The sequence below is a fragment of the Crassostrea angulata genome, chromosome 9 (genome assembly GCF_025612915.1).
Source record: "Crassostrea angulata isolate pt1a10 chromosome 9, ASM2561291v2, whole genome shotgun sequence".
In the NCBI taxonomy this organism is placed as follows: domain Eukaryota; kingdom Metazoa; phylum Mollusca; class Bivalvia; order Ostreida; family Ostreidae; genus Magallana; species Magallana angulata.
Window position 1 is genome coordinate 10,448,461 of NC_069119.1, and position 16,623 is coordinate 10,465,083.

General features: G+C 32.7%; 1 protein-coding gene and 1 pseudogene across 1 annotated transcript; both read left to right on the top strand.

Moving 5' to 3' along the window:
- Positions 1 to 2,408: 2,408 nt before the first annotated feature.
- On the top strand, positions 2,409 to 3,576 carry LOC128163611 (uncharacterized). The gene is made up of 2 exons (XM_052827243.1): positions 2,409 to 2,785; positions 3,051 to 3,576. Exons 1-2 carry the CDS (start codon positions 2,431 to 2,433, stop codon positions 3,527 to 3,529), a joined length of 834 nt encoding a protein of 277 aa, XP_052683203.1. The 5' UTR covers positions 2,409 to 2,430; the 3' UTR covers positions 3,530 to 3,576.
- Positions 3,577 to 8,473: 4,897 nt separating this feature from the next.
- On the top strand, positions 8,474 to 14,013 carry LOC128163846 (uncharacterized; annotated as a pseudogene).
- Positions 14,014 to 16,623: the final 2,610 nt, after the last annotated feature.

A 16,623-nucleotide genomic window follows, 5' to 3' on the forward strand; every position in this document is an offset into this window, starting at 1 on the left:
GAACCATTTTAGTTTTATCATTTTGTTATTTGCTTTTATGATGTTCCTAATCCTACCTTAAAATAAGTATATTATAAGGCATGCCGATCAAACTGACTAAAATTTGTAACGAATTTGGCCTCCAGGAAATAATGTTGTACGTTAGTACACATTGCAAACATCAGCTGCAAGTGATGAAAAGTGACAAAGGTGTTCTAGAAATAGAAGGCATAAGAAAGATAAGGAAATCATAGTGGTTACTAAAAAAGGAAAAAGAAGGGAAGATAAATAATTTAGCTGAAAAGATTAAGAAAGAGTTTGCTAGAAAAATAAATAATCTAAGCGACCCCGATTGACTCCAAAGCATAAACCTTGCAATGAATTGCATCCAACATTAAAAACTAATTTGAAAGGACACTATGAATATTAATATTTGGAGTAGACAAAGAATTAACAGTTAACATGGACATGGTCATTTTTTGTTGGTGTTGATATGCCGAGTCAGGCGACACACATTTAGTCCAAAAAGAAGTTGTGTGTTAGTCATGACCATATTAAAGACCACCATAATATTTATTTAAATTTCGGATCAAACAATGTACATCTATATATTTATATCAAACTAACGAATAATTTCTAGTAGTGGGTAAATAAAGATGACAATAGCCTTTGTTTAATTGTAACTAGTTGAGATAAGGTGCCAACAGGGAATAAGCGTTCCTTATCAAAACCGAATTTAAACCATATAGGAATCGTGAAATGATCCTTACGGTTTCTATTCTGTACTGTTATTAAATATCTCAAAGGCGACTAAGGGATTCCAAGGCATACAGCCTCCTATCATTAGGACCCAACATCATAATATTCAACAACAAAAAACTAACCAGTTAGAAACACAATTAGCAGGTCAGGATTAAATCTGATTTTATTACATTGTATAAAGGGTTGGTGTTCATAAGGCGATATACATTTATATAGTCAGCGAGCAGTGCTTTTTCCCCTGGACGATCATACAATTTCTTTGCTGCTCGATGAAATTAGGGCAACGGAATAAAAGTTCCTTGTCCCAAGTAGAATAGTACTGTATACTGCATGCAAACAGTCTCATACTATCATGATTTTAATTTTGGAACGAAATGTCATGTAACGTTTAGATTTGGTTGAGGATGGGAAAATGGTGAGTATAAAGAATTTTTATTATTTGAGCAACGTTAAAGGGGCATGGTCTCGATTTTGGTCAAATTCCTATTTTTCTCTTTTCGTTCTTATTTACAATGCTTTAGATATGCATTTCAAATGATCATATGAAATTTTAGAATCAGTCATTAGTTTACAAGCAGGATACAGAGCTCACAATTCTTTGTTATGTAAACAAGGCTCGTTCCCTATTTCTGTTTACAAAGGTTCAATATACAAATAAAAAACCTTTTTCAATCTAATTTGTCTATCGTTTTATTCATCTTAAGCATAAATAAACAGTTAATAACGTTTAACACATTCATTTAAGGTCTAAAATTTGACTTTTCACTTCAACATTCAAAATGTAAACAAAAGCACTGTTTACTTAGTAAAGACTTGTGAGCTCTGTAACTCACCCATTACTCAACGAATGGCACTCACATTTTGGTTGCATATTAAAAATGCTTTAATTAAGCATGTAAACATGAAAATCGGAAGAAGAAAAAATTGACCAAAATCGTGACCATGCCTCTTTAAAAGAATGTAATCATTTTCCTGTTTCCAGATTTCCTATTAATTTGTCTATGAATATAAAATATATCATGAAGTATATTTAAAGATATCTTTTTACTATTTACTTCAATCGTCAAAAATCCTTTTTGTTCGTCAAATTAAATTTGACCCCAAAATAAGAAGTATTAAAGTATTTCAATGGATTTGACTTACGTTGAAAGAAAAACTAAGCATGAATATCATTACTAATGTTAGTTGCCTCCAACTAATAATGCTATAAGTTTTGACACATTGCCAAATTAAGGTACAAGAGATTAAATAAAACACGGGTATTCTGAAAATAAAATAGATAGAAGGAATGAAAATAACCTTATACTGTACAGATACGTGAATTAGCAAAACAAAGATTTTCAGCCGAATACTTTAGCCCATACTATGGAACTTCAAAATATGTGATGGGCAATACTTACTCATATGTTTCGCGTCTTATTCAAATTGTTTAAATGATCCTCTAAAATATGCATTGAAGTTTGAAATGATTCGCTATTATCGGGAAATGCTGAGTTTCTCATATGGTGAGATATCATCAAATAAGAATTCCTGTTTAGAAAAACATCAACGACTTGTTATAAATCTGAAATTTGAAATACTATTGTATATACAAGTACAATCAGAGTTTATCTTGTTTGTAAAGTACAGATGATAAGAAATTGTTATTGTTAGATTTTGACCTCAATACAGATAAGACATATCTTTATCATGGACAGTCTCTATAGTCTGTGTGTTATTCTTTGTTTTGCAACTACTGTTGCTTTAGCACTAACAGAATCAAGAGATGCTAAATGGAGGGTCCATATGGAAGAAAGGATGGAAGAAATGCTTCAGATGATACAAAGACAAAATGAAGTGATTGAAAAACAGACTAACACCATTGAAGAACAGATGAAAACTATTGATAAACAAGAGTTGGAAATCAATAATCTCCAAGATAGGGTTGTGAAGCTGGAAAGGTCTGACAGCCAAAAACAAAAAAGTTCATCAGAAATATTCACTGACATGTCCACTCCAAATGGAACCATCTTATCTTATGAAAAAGATCACATGCACAATGAAGGTAAAACATACATAATTATTTCAAAGAATATCAAAGTGCAGTGGCACTTGGTTTTGTCTTCATTATTTTGTCTTTATCATAACCGGCTTACATAGTTATCGAAAAGAATTGACATTTGACATGGACGTTTAATTCAACAACAAACACAATAATTGCATATCGTGGCTACAATAATCGAAAAAAAACGACTTTTAAGAAATTTATTTCTTAACTCTCTGACACCTTTTAATTTTTTTAAACTTCCATCATATATGTTTTCTTTCAGATTCCAAATCCATTTTAATTCGACGACTCCTAACACCCGAAGTCGCTCACAATTCTGTAGCATTTTATGCCTACATTTCCAATGATTTTGGTGGAGTTGGGAAGCATCATGTTTTCGTGTATGATACTGAGGTGACAAACCAAGGCAACGCCTATAACAAACACACAGGTGTATTCACTGCGCCTACTACTGGGTTATACGCGTTCTGCTACACGGCCTTTGCCTCGGGTGAGCATGTTGCAGGGGAAACTGGTAATTATGGGGAAGTTTCTGTCCAGCTGGTTCATAACGGCGCCTACAAGGGTTCCATTTATGTTGATACGGAAACCAACTGGGAAGAAGAAATGGCTACTGGATTTGCTATCCTCATGTTGCAAGCAGGAGATGATGTTGTAACCATGTCAAAAGACGTTGGCCAGGGTTCTTATCATAGCAACGATATTGGGAGATGGTCATTTTCTGGTTTTCAGATTTCCTGAGATATTATCTTAGAAATAAAAATGAGAATTAAAGTTACAATGCACTATTTCAGTGTTATCATGTTGCTATTTACAGTATTTTTTTTTTCGCCGAAGACATAAGTATAATAATCTTAAAATACGGTAAACCAACTTTAATTGCAATGGCCTAATTTTGCAATTTTGGAGAAAAACATTTGTGACGATTAATTCTAGCGAACAAGATGTTGATTATGTGAAATAAATTTTTTCGGGACATTTCGACACCTAGAAAAATATACTCTCATCTCTAAAGCTATTGCGAAGCTCGTAAAGTTTATCGCACGCGGATAAAAGTTGGTTTAGAGTGAAAAGTTACCAAGGAATGTCGATGTTACGATTTTAAAGAAAAATCGCCTTAGTCCGTAACAATCATGGCCTCTATTAAATACTTTCATAATTGATATCCGAAAAGCCAGTAATTCGACGACTCATTGCATCTTAAGTCGTCCACAATCCTGTTGCATTATTTCCCTAAATTTTAAAAGATATTTGGTAAGCTGGCATGCATCATGTTTTTTCTTGTATGATACTAAGGTGACAAATCAAGGCAATGGAATAGCAAACATACAGGTGACTTTACAGAACCTTCTCCTGTAGGTATATGCCTTCTGCTACATGGCATTTTCCTCAGGTGAGCATGTTGCTGGGGAAACGGGTTATCATGGAGAGGTATCCGTCCAGCTGGTTTACAACGGCGCCTACCAATGCTCTATTAATGTTGACACGTTGACACGGAAACCAACTGGGCAGATGTTGCAAGTCGGAGAAATCGTATTGACCAAATCAAAAAGGGTTCATTTCATAGCAGTGACATAGAAAGATAGCCATTTTCCGGATTCCAGATGTCCTAGGACATTGTCTAAAACATTTCAATCAGAAAAATCAGATAATAAATCATTTCAGTTTTATTACTTTATAATTTGCCATTTTGATGTTCCTTAATCTTACCTAAAAATAAATAAGTTGATATGCATGTTGAGGGGCCTGACTTCAACGATATAAGCTACTTTGGCTTCCAACAAATAATGCTATGCTTTCAATCACTTTAGCAAACATCAGCTGCAAGATATGAAATATCACAAAGGTGTTTTGAAAATAGTAGTGGAATGCAGGTGGAGAACAAAAGAATTTAGTTACAGCTAAGCTATTGTCTGTTTTCGGACGAATGTGGGGGGAAATAAATTACTAGTATTTGTTTCAGTAAAATTTATACAAAATTACCTTGATTTTACATAATTTAGATGAAAATATAATATATTAACTTAGAGTCATAAACTCTAAATTTTCCTTTTCGCGGCTATGTTAAGGCTGCCCTATTAATTTCAACGCGATATGTAGAAAGTCACTTGTCTGTACTTCATTAGATATGATGTCATAGTTAACTTTGACGGCACGATCTGCATTCCTTTCGATCGTTCTTAGGGAATGTATCGTAACTTAATACGTGAAATTCATTGCGCATAATAAAACCGCTTAAAATTCATTCCTTTACATAAACACTATTGTAAATACTAGTGATACTAAATTCAATATCACCGATATGGAGTATAAAAAAATATAAAGCTTCGTAATAGGTAAATAATTATTCATGAACAAATGGTTTTGAGACTACCCCTGCTACATGTAATCTAATGAGTGGTGATATGTAGGCCCTATATGCATATAAAAAACGGCTTGGCGCAAAAGAAGATAAAAACAATCTTAGTATATTTTACGTGAAATCGGGAGAGAAAATAAGAACCAATGTAAATCTTGCTGGGGGAAATCTACCGATTGACCCTATTTTGTGTAATGGCTATCGAGCCTAAAAGGTAAAAATGTGCCTAATTTCGATGGCGGTGCGAAATGTTTTGACAATATTTCAAATAAACGAAATATTTATATGAACCCCCAGCAAGAACTGCAAAAACATTCGGGTGAACATGTTGCGGGGGAAACCGGGCAGTATGGAGAAGTTGGTGTCCAACTTCTTCATAACGGGGCATACAAGGGCTCCATCTACGTTGACACGGAAAGCAATTACGAAGAAGACATGTCCACTGGATTTGCCATCCTCATGTTGCAAGCCGGGGATGTCGTGTTGACTATGTCAGTAGGTGCGGGTTAAGGTTCTTTTCAAAGCAACGCCTACGGAAGATGGTCGTTTTCTGGTTTTCAGATTTCTTAAAGATGTCAAAGAACATGTGAAATAAATTGATGTCGTATGTTGAGACATTTGTTGTTTTGTATTCAATAGATGGGTTGTTACGCCAAAACAGTTTCATATTCATTTATGAAATAGAATGCTTTTATACTAGTTTATGAAGGTGGATGATTGTGCAGAAAATGCATGTAATTATCCGACTTGTCAAATAATACATAATGCAGTATAAGTTGCCGTCAGCAAAATTTGATTCAGCGGTATATTTTTAATGTCTAAGCGTCAAATGATTTCTGCATCACAAAATAATATATGAATTTTAACACGGTGGATGCAAGATCAAAAATTGTCGGGCTTTTGCTGGTAATTGTTTGAAAAAATGCATATCAGTTCTGATAATGTATTGGAACAGTTAAAATATATGTAAGGAGTTATCTCTCTGTTCAACCAAATTATGTGAATATAAATAGATGACGCAGCGGAAAAAAAGTATTAAATGTACTTAAGTACAGACAATAACAGTATTTTAAAGGGAAAGGTCAGGTATAACACATCTCTTGTGAAATAGATAAACAAAAGTTTGTTTAAAACATCCACCATAAACTTTATCTCATGATCTCATCTTAAGCCATCAAACTTGGTTTAATTATCTGGTCAGTGTTAAATCTCCTGCAAGCGCATGGAGGCTGCCATGATAGCATCTCTGTGACGTCAGCATACCACTTCGATAAACTGACCCACTTATTGTATAACATAACTCTGCAAGAATGGCGCAAGAAAATATATTTAGGATAGTACCTTATGCATTTAAACCTGAATATACTGAAGAAGTTGAAAATCTGCCTGCCAATAATAAATCATTAAGTCCAATTATTCCAACATTAGAGGAATGGTGTTCCTGTAGACAGTTTGGGGTCATGCCCACTGCCGAGGAATGCATGTGTTGTAAACATTGCGATTATACAATAGGAAATATGGGAGATATAGGTTGTATAACTGACCATGACCAATTTGATCTTCTAATTCTTAATCCAGATATTCTTTCCATTACTATTATTCAATTTATGATGTTTAAGAAACAACAAGGATGTGTAACTTCCCTAGACACTGACCACACATGTGAACTGATAAGAACTGTGAATGGGGTATGCTGACATCACAGAACATTTGGAAGTTATCGGGATGCTGGGAAAAAAACCCGATGATAAGCCACAACATATTTAACTCTAAACAGTGGAGAGCATCAAAATGGCAGCTCCCATGACTTTGTCAAACTTTGATATTCAATCAGTGATTGTTGCTAAATTATGGTCATGTTAAGAAGAATTTAGTGGTTGACATTATTTTTATGGTAAATATAAATATTTCGACTCTTGTTTACTTTTGCCTGACTTTTCCCTTTAATTTGATTACATATTCTATTTTCAATGTTATCTGATTATAAAATCATACAAAAACTTTGCCATGGCTGATTTATTTACATGTGGGTTTATTTGGAGACTATATATATATATATATATATATATATATATATATATATATATATATATATATATATATATATATATATATATAGTTAGTTGTAAAACATATGAAAATGAAAGCGCTTATGTTTTACTCGAACTTTGTGCTTTTATTCATTTCAGTTTTATCTATATATATATATATATATATATATATATATATATATATATATATATATATATATATATATATATATATATATCCAAATCACAAAAGTATTTTCTCAGTGTCCGGTAAAAATATAATAAAAGAAAAAAAGCAACACTAACTGCAAAACATAAGCGCTTTCATTGTTAAAAATTGTTAAAATTTTTAAAAACGTCTGAAGATTGAATGAAAGCGCTAACATTTTACTCTGTGTTGTCTTTCATTTTTCAAATTTTCTTTATATAAAACCGGACACTGCGATATTTTTTGGATTTATATATATATATATATATATATATATATATATATATATATATATATATATATATATATATATATATATATATATATATATATCTCGAATCGTTGCTGGATAAGTGTTGCAAAATAAAAATAGGTGCAACGGAAGGAGTAAAAGTTCATTGTCTCCTACACGACGATAGTCAGAACATTTATGAAAAAAAAATATCTAAGGTGACTGCATGAAGGGGGTCCAAAACAACATTAAAATTTTGATCAAAACGGGAACCATGGAGATAAAGATGTTGCTGTTAAGCATTAAAAAAAGACAGAGAATTTACAGAGAACATTAACAAAGAAAATGGTAGACTGATTGGTTTTGATGAATCAGATAAAAATATTCAAATAGAAATGAGTAATTATTGCTAGATAATTGCAGACTGTCTTACCGTTTTTTATATGTAGCAAGATGAAATTAGGTATAAAAGCAGAGGTAAATGTTCACTGTCTCAGGCAGAGCAATTTGCAAAACTCAAATGATATAAGTTGTATGTATTCTGAGGAGGCGGGATGGTCAACGAATTACCCATCCGATATACCTTAAAATTTCAAATATCTAATATTTTACTTCACTATTATTTCGTGTAAAGAAAATCCAAGTACCCTAGGTTGAAACTTTCAATTGTTTCTGATTCATTTTAATAAAAGGCTCCTAGTATAATGGAGTTGAATAATGTCAGAAAATAGTCACGACCATCCAGCGATTTGAAGGTTATTTACAGGTAGCTATATTTGCAGTATAGTCAATTGTTATCATGGTTTTGAATTCGGAACGATAAGCTGGGTCTTGTAACACTTAGATTTGGCACTTGTTATACACATGTAGATACAATAAAGCATGGATTGTCTTTATAGTCTCTGTGTTATTCTGTGCTTTACTACTACTGTAGCCTTTCCAGAGTCAGACGATGCTAAATGGAGGCTCCATATGGAAGAAAGGATGGAAGAAATGCTTCGGATGATACAGAGACAAAATGAAGTCACTGACAAACAGACGAATACCATTGAAAAACAATCAGTGGAAATTGAGAAACTTCGACATAGGGTGAAAACGTTAGAAAAAAGGCAAAACAACACAAGAACATCCAACGAAAAAGTTAATAACTATTCGACAGGACATGACATGTTACGTTATCAATTGAAAAAGAACTTCACAGTGAATGTGTGGCATTGAAATCTGTAGTGTCTGTTCCCTGTTTATTTATCAACAATGATCTGAGGTTTCACCTTTGTTCATTTTGACTTTTGTTTTCTGACATCATCCGTTTATATAAAACTTAGGTAATGACGTGTTGTAAAAACTATCGAAACATTTATATAATATATATGTTTTACCTTTATGTACAATATGCTATTGTAAAAATTATTTAAATTTTATTTCTATAGCTACTTGTATAAAAAATATCAATTTCAGCGTTTATAACATTTTTTTCAGTTTCGGAGATTCAGTTTGTTCGCAGACTCCTTGCACCCGAGGTCGCTCACAATCCTGTGGCGTTCTATGCCTACATTTCCAAAGATTTCGGTGGAGTTGGTTCGCATCATGTTTTTCTGTATGATACAATCGTAACAAACCAAGGCAATGGTTATAGCAAACATACCGGTGCTTTCACTGCACCGTTCACGGGGGTTTACGCATTTTGTTACACGGCCTTTGCCTCGGGTAAGCATGTTGCTGGGGAAACCGGGCAGTATGGAGAAGTTGCTGTCCAACTTTGTCATAACGAAGCCTATAAGGGTTCTATTTATGTTAACACGGAAACTGCCATTGATGAAGAATGTCAACTGGATTTGCCGTCCTCATGTTGCAAGCCGGAGATGTCGTATTGACTATGTCGGCAAATGCGGGTCAGGGTTCTTACCATAGCAACAGCAATGGAAGATGGTCGTTTTCCGGCTTCCAGATTTCTTAAAAATGTCAAGGAACATATAAAATAAAAGCGGGGTGTTGAGATAATCGCTGGTTTGCTTTATTCGTAGTGTTTATTTGTATCAAAATCAATTGAAAACATTATTCACATACTAAATCACTATATTTGATCGTAGATGAAAGTCGTCAAATTTTGTAGAACAATCGCATATACATTTTTGCGCAATGTAAAGCGTTTTATAATATGCCGGACGAGAAATTTATCAAACACGTTAACAAAAGTCGTATTCTTTCAATCAAACAATAGAATCAACGCTTTCTTTGGCATAACTTAAAGGTAGATACCGGAAAAATATAATTTAAGTTTGCAACTTACGTATTTATTTATTTATTTTTTGCAAAGAATAAAAAAACCCTCCATAGAACCACGTGAACCGCCAAAGGAAATCCTAGCAGCGTGCAGAACCTTCCTAAGGCCGAATAGCAGCGACACTTAGTTGCAGAGAAAGCTTTATTGTTTAGTGTTTTGATGATAAATTTTATCATACAAGTACCTCTAATAAAGGAATAAGGAATCATTCTTTGAGTATTATAAGGTGCTAATTTTGGTCGGGGCGTAAACAAATCCAATAAAGCCCGAAGGGCTTTATGATACATTTGATCAAGCTCCAACCGAAATTTCCACCTTACGATATTCAAAAAATGATTGCTTATTGCTTATATTTCTATCATTTTAAGCAGTTGTACAATTAAATATTTGAATATAAATGAGCAAACCCCGCTTGCGCCCCAATTATACGTCATTTTAATTCATCGGACTGTATAGTACAAAATCGATATGTAGTGTTATCATAGGCAAAGACACTATATAAAATAAAATGTAAATTTTATCTTTTAATTCCTAAGCCTGGACGATACATAAAAGATTATTTTAATTCATACCCCGTATTCTTTATTAATGCTTCAGAAATCACATAGAAACCAGTTTATAATTTTTTATGCAATACAAATATTTCAACCCTGAGTGCATTTTATTCCTGATGGCACAACGATTATGCATTTTGATAAACAAAAATTTTCATTTCACTTGTAATTTACAAATAAAAAAAATTAGATAAATAAACATGCACCTCGAGATTAAACTGCAACAGTGTTGGAGGCAAATTTTTACTTCAACATTCGTTTATACTGCAAAGAATTGAAAGCTTTGTGTCTCGCTTTTAACTCAACGAATGACACTCAAATCTTGGTATCTAAAATGGTTTAAAACAGCATTGCAAACATTAAAATCGGAAAAATAATTTTTGACATAAATCGTGACCATGCCCCTTTATTTATACACTTTTGACAAACATCGTTAGGTGTAAAACTTTTCTTCTTTTCTAATAAATGGGAATTAGATCACTATGTACTACATACATTAAATCTAAAGGTGACGATGGTAAATGATATCTAAAAGTTATTATTTCATGACTCGATAAAATGTATGTTCGCATATTTAAAAAATTGGTTAGTTAAATAGTAAGTCAAAGACAACAATATGTGATATGCATCACATGCACGTTTTTTAAAAGTGTTATTTTCTAACACATAATGCAGTAAATATTTGCTTAAATTGTCATAATGATCCGTAGAATGCTTAAAAACAAGAGGCCCATAGGCCACATCGCTCAACTGAGCAACAAAGGCGATCTTGTTTGACTTAAACACTTTTAAATAATTAAGAACAGTAAAATTTAATGTCTAGCAAAGTTAAGTACTATAATTTTCTGATGTAAGACTCAATATTTTATATATATTGCGATATATAAATTATATATAACACCCGTATATTATTTCCTGCAGTTTTTGCACATATGTGAACAGTATGAGCTCTTTAAAGATTAAAAAAAACATACATTTTCTGAAACGTATATCAGTTTAAAAACCAGCTACCCGTTGTGGGCCTCCCTTATTGTGTAATCATAATTTGAACCTGTTGAATCTACACAATAAAAGGATGCCAACATTTTATTTCATTAATATTTTGTCTTAGAGGTCAATATATACTAGTACATATCTAGTTTATATGATGACAATACTGGAAAAGGTGGTTACCATTTACTTGAAATATTTTGTTTGGTGTATTGGTATTTATGAAAAGTGTAAGTTTCATTTTCCACATCTAAGTGATTTTTTGTGTTTATATAAGATGCTAACCTCTATGAATATACCATGCCGATGAGATACATTTAATTTTCACAGCTCTTCTCTCGCATGTGAAAGTTAACAAAGATTGAAGGGTCACCAGATAGTCTGGAAGGCATAAGTGGCTAAGGCTACAGTCAAAAACTTAATTGGTCTTACCTTAGATAATTGTTTACCTGGTGTAAACTTGTATGACGTTTTGGAACCTTACTCACTTCATCGAGGAAAACATTCGAATGGAAAATGCTGTCACATGATATGTTAAAAATCTATATGACTAAATATATTGTAAGGCATACAGGTATCTTTTTTTTACTAAGGCCCATCAATTATTTTTATTCATCTTTCCTCAAAAACATCAAATGGCTACAAAACAAGATGATTTTGTGCTGCAATATTTTATTAAAAATAATGATAATGCAGATATCCTCATAATTATAATGTGTCAGAACTGTTTAAAAGGCGTTGTTTTTATGTACTCGTTAAAAAACTACCAAGAATTATTGCAGTTTTATACAATTCATCAACTGAAAACGGACCCCACACAGAAGTTATAACATTCTTTTTTATTTTTCTAGTAAGACAATTCTAATGATCAACAAACATTTCAGCTTCAGTCGTAGAATTATAAACAACTTTTAAAAACTTATCTAATTTGTTTGATTTAATTATTTTAATGTGTTCATACATTTTATAGATAAAATGTTTTGTAATTGTTTGTTAATTGATACATAAAATCAGTCCCTTTGCTTGAATATAAATAAATAGTGTGCTTGAGAAACAAAGTATTGGTGATATATTAAAATAGTCCGAACATCTAAGTGACTGCTCCAGGCTCCAAGGCAATATTAAAAGTTTGATCAAAATGGGCACCATTTAGAAGAAAATTTAGCTTTAACACTCATTTAGTATAAAGAAAGTTTAAGTATCTCTAAAAACTTTCACAATCTTGTCCTATATCTTTAAATAGAACTCTTCGTCCAAAGAAGGTAAAAAATGTCTAAGAATGATTACGACTATCCAGCACTTTTAAGGTTATATACTGTAACTTTACGTTTAGTACAATCTAATGTTATCGTGGTTTTATTCCGAACGATAACCTGTGTCACATAACGCCTAGATTTGGCACTTAATATACACATGTATATACAATAAAGCATGGATTGTCTTTATAGTCTCTGTGTTATTCTGTGCTTTGCTACTATTGCTGCAGCGTGGCCGGAATCGGGCGATGCTAAATGGAGGGTCCATATGGAAGAAAGGATGGAAGAAATGCTTCGGATGATACAGAGACAAAATGAAGTCATTGACAAACAGACGAATACCATTGAAAAACAATCAGTGGAAATTGAGAAACTTCGACATAGGGTGAGAACATTAGAAAAAAGGCAAAACAGCTCAAGAACATCCAACGGAAAAGTTACTTACGAGTCGACAGGACATGGCAATGTTACGTTATCGACTGAAAAAGAACTTCATAGTGAAGGTATTTAAATCTTCTAGAGTCTTCTGTCTTTTTTTATTTACCAACAATGATCCGAAATTTTACCTTGGTTAATGCTGTACTTTGTTTTCTGACACCATCCATTCATGTGTGATGTAAATATTTGGCAATGACGTTTTGTTAAAAACTAATATATGATTTCATAGGGATATGAGTTGCTCCTTTTTTTCCTAAAATATTCAATTGTGAAAATCATTTAATTTTTGTTAGTTTCATACGTACATGTACTTGTTTAAAATATATCATTCTCAGTGTTAAAAATATCTTAGTTTTTAGTTTCAGAGACTCAGTTTATTCGCAGACTCCTTGCACCCGAGGTCGCTCACAGTCCTGTAGCATTCTATGCCTACATTTCTAAAGATTTCGGTGGAGTTGCTGCGCACCATGTTTTTCTGTATGATACAATCATAACAAACCAAGGCAATGGCTACAGCAAACACACCGGTGCTTTCACTGCACCCTCCACGGGGGTTTACGCGTTCTGCTACACGGCCTATGCTTCGGGTGAGCATGTTGCTGGGGAAACCGGTGATTATGGAGAGGTTGCTGTCCAGTTGGTTCACAACGGGGCATACAAGGGTTCCATTTATGTTGATACGGAAAGCCATTACGAAGAGGAAATGTCCACTGGATTTGCCATCCTCATGTTGCAAGCCGGGGATGTTGTACTGACTATGTCAGGATTTGCAGGTCAAGGTTCTTTCCATAGCAACACCGGCGGAAGATGGTCGTTTTCTGGCTTCCAGATTTCGTAAAAAAAAAATGTCAAGAAACATATCAAATAAAAACGTTTTGCGTAGATAACCCTTGTGTTATTTGGATCGAGATCAATTTGAAACAATATTTACCTACTAAATCACTGAATGTGCTTGTGGATGAAAGTCAAACTTTATAGAGAAACCCAATATATACTTTTGCGTAATGTAAACAGTTTAATAATAAGGCGGAAGAGAAATTTATCAAACACCTTAACAAAATCAATATTCAATATATAAGCAATAGAGTCTACCCTTTTCTTTAGTGGTAAATTGGTAGAGATTAGTAAGGAAAAAAAATAAATGTTAAGTTTGCAAGAAACTAATTTAATTTTTTGCAAAGAATGTTACCTCATTAGAAGCAGATGAAATACCAAACGAAATCCTAGCAGCGTATAAAACCTCCTAAAGGCAATAGAAAATTTAGAAAACTTTATGACCTGCTTTTATCATAAAGTAAAACACTTTGACTGAAGTATTAAGCCAAACTGTAAAATATTTTCGCTGTTTTCAAAATATCTATAAGAAACCGACCGTCTTTTATCTATTCCATCTTTTTTCAAATTCTAAGAAAATATCTTAAATAATAAAAGTACTTGGCTCTTGGTTTACAGTTTTAGTTGGCGTTCAAAATGTTATTCAGCCTATAATATAAATTATATTTATACTATTTTACTCTGGATGTATTTAATGTATTTCAAGGTTGTAAAAATGGCAAAAAATTGGAATCAAGCGTTTTTACAACATTTGAGATGCAATTTTGTTTTTCAATTTTCAATTGAGTCCTTAGATAAATTAACAACTGTGCTTCGATGATACATTTAAATATACATGTACATATACATCTAATTTTTTTAATTCCTTAGATTGGACATAAAATCGCACTTGTAATTAGCAAATGAAAAATGAATACTAGGGCATGTAATTAAATTCCTCGAGATTCAACTGCAACAATTATGTTGGCAAAATTTTAAGAGAAAAACGTAGCTGCCATTTGAGCTGCACTTAAAACCTTTAAAACTTAAAACTGCCGATTTAAACAGAGAATCGATTGTAGTACCGCTTAGCCAAACTTAATTATACGCTGTCGGCAAACATCCTTAGGTGTAATACTTTTCTTCTTTTCTTACGAATGGGAATTAGATCATTCATGTCCTACATATAATAGACCCAATGGTGACTACTGGAAATGATACCTTTAGCAATAAAATGTAAGCATGTTCAAAAACTCAAAAACTGGCTAGATAAATAGTATGTCAGCGGGAACGATATGTGATATGCATTATATGCACGGTTTTAAGAGGGTTTTTTTTTCTAACACATAATACAGTATCCAATTAATATTTGCTTAGATTGTCTTTAGAACCCTTAAAATGTTGTAAAAAAGCTTGAATTACGTTACTCGGAATTCTCTCAGAATGATGCTTAATATACTCTGTAGAATTTCACAGAACCCATGGGATGCCCAACAGGTGAAGTATATCGCCTCTACTTAAAACACCTTTCTACTCAATTTCATGGCTTCTCGCAAAACATACTTCCGAACGACTGTGGATTAATTTCGATGTTTAATCATAACAAAATGGCGCAACATCTGTGTTCTATTCTACAAGCTTGGAAAGAATTTTAATGCTGAACGTAACCTAGATTTCACCTTGAGAATACGATGCCATAGTTTTAAAGTATATCATGTATGTGGCTTGAAGAACTCATGCTTTCTAAACAAAAAGAAAGAATTGTGCATATAATGTAGATACAAATTATTGTCGTCGTTTATTGTTTGTTATTTTTTCTTGATTGTTGCATTTATTGATGGTTCAGTAAATTATGTTCTTGCTCTAACGCGTATTGTTGCGATAAATATGTTGCATATGATTGCATGTTGCATTTATTATTGTGGCGATAAAATATACGTTTGTGATTTTATTGGTCGCATTTATCACATGTATTGTTGCGATAAAAAAACAGCTTGGTGTTGCTTTTGTTGTTTATTTTATGTTAAATAACTATAGTGATCATGTTTATTTTGTTGCTTTTGGTTTATCTTTGTTATGACATAAGATTTTTAATTTGATATTTGCTAATTACTACAGTTTTGTTGTTTTCTTCGGGTTGATTTATGACGATGCTTTAATGATATATCAAATTCTCTCGTTTGCAGTAAATGTCTCCTCTTTTTACTAAATTCTGTAAATTTGAGATTTTATTTATTACACAAATATGTGATATGAATCGTAGAATTAAATTTCCGGGTTATTTTTTTCTTCATGCAGATATAAATGTCCTTCGAGACACAATAACATGGCTGCAAAATAATCATATTGTGATGTCAAACATGTCAAGATTCGGGCAATGACCGAATGTAATAACCTATTGTGACGACATGTAAAGTTCTTCAAAAAAAAGGGGTGGGGTGAAAATTTGTTGTCCAAGGCAATAATACATTGTTGGTATCATTTTCGAGTGTATTAATTTTTGTGCTCGGTTTTCGGTCTTTGTCATCTAAATGAACTTTGATAAAAAACCCCAGTAACTAGGATTTTTAACAGAGTCATGTAGGTCTATTGATAACCAATTTCGATGCAGATACACCGCATATTTACTTTGCATTGAATTTTACATAAATACTTATCAATACTTTGAAAG

Bases quoted from the DNA above. Each gene is read 5' to 3' on its own strand.
- LOC128163611 (XM_052827243.1), top strand. From the start codon at position 2,431: ATGGACAGTCTCTATAGTCTGTGTGTTATTCTTTGTTTTGCAACTACT. The intron at 2,786-3,050 runs GTAAAACATACA...GTTTTCTTTCAG, and splicing joins AGATCACATGCACAATGAAG to ATTCCAAATCCATTTTAATT.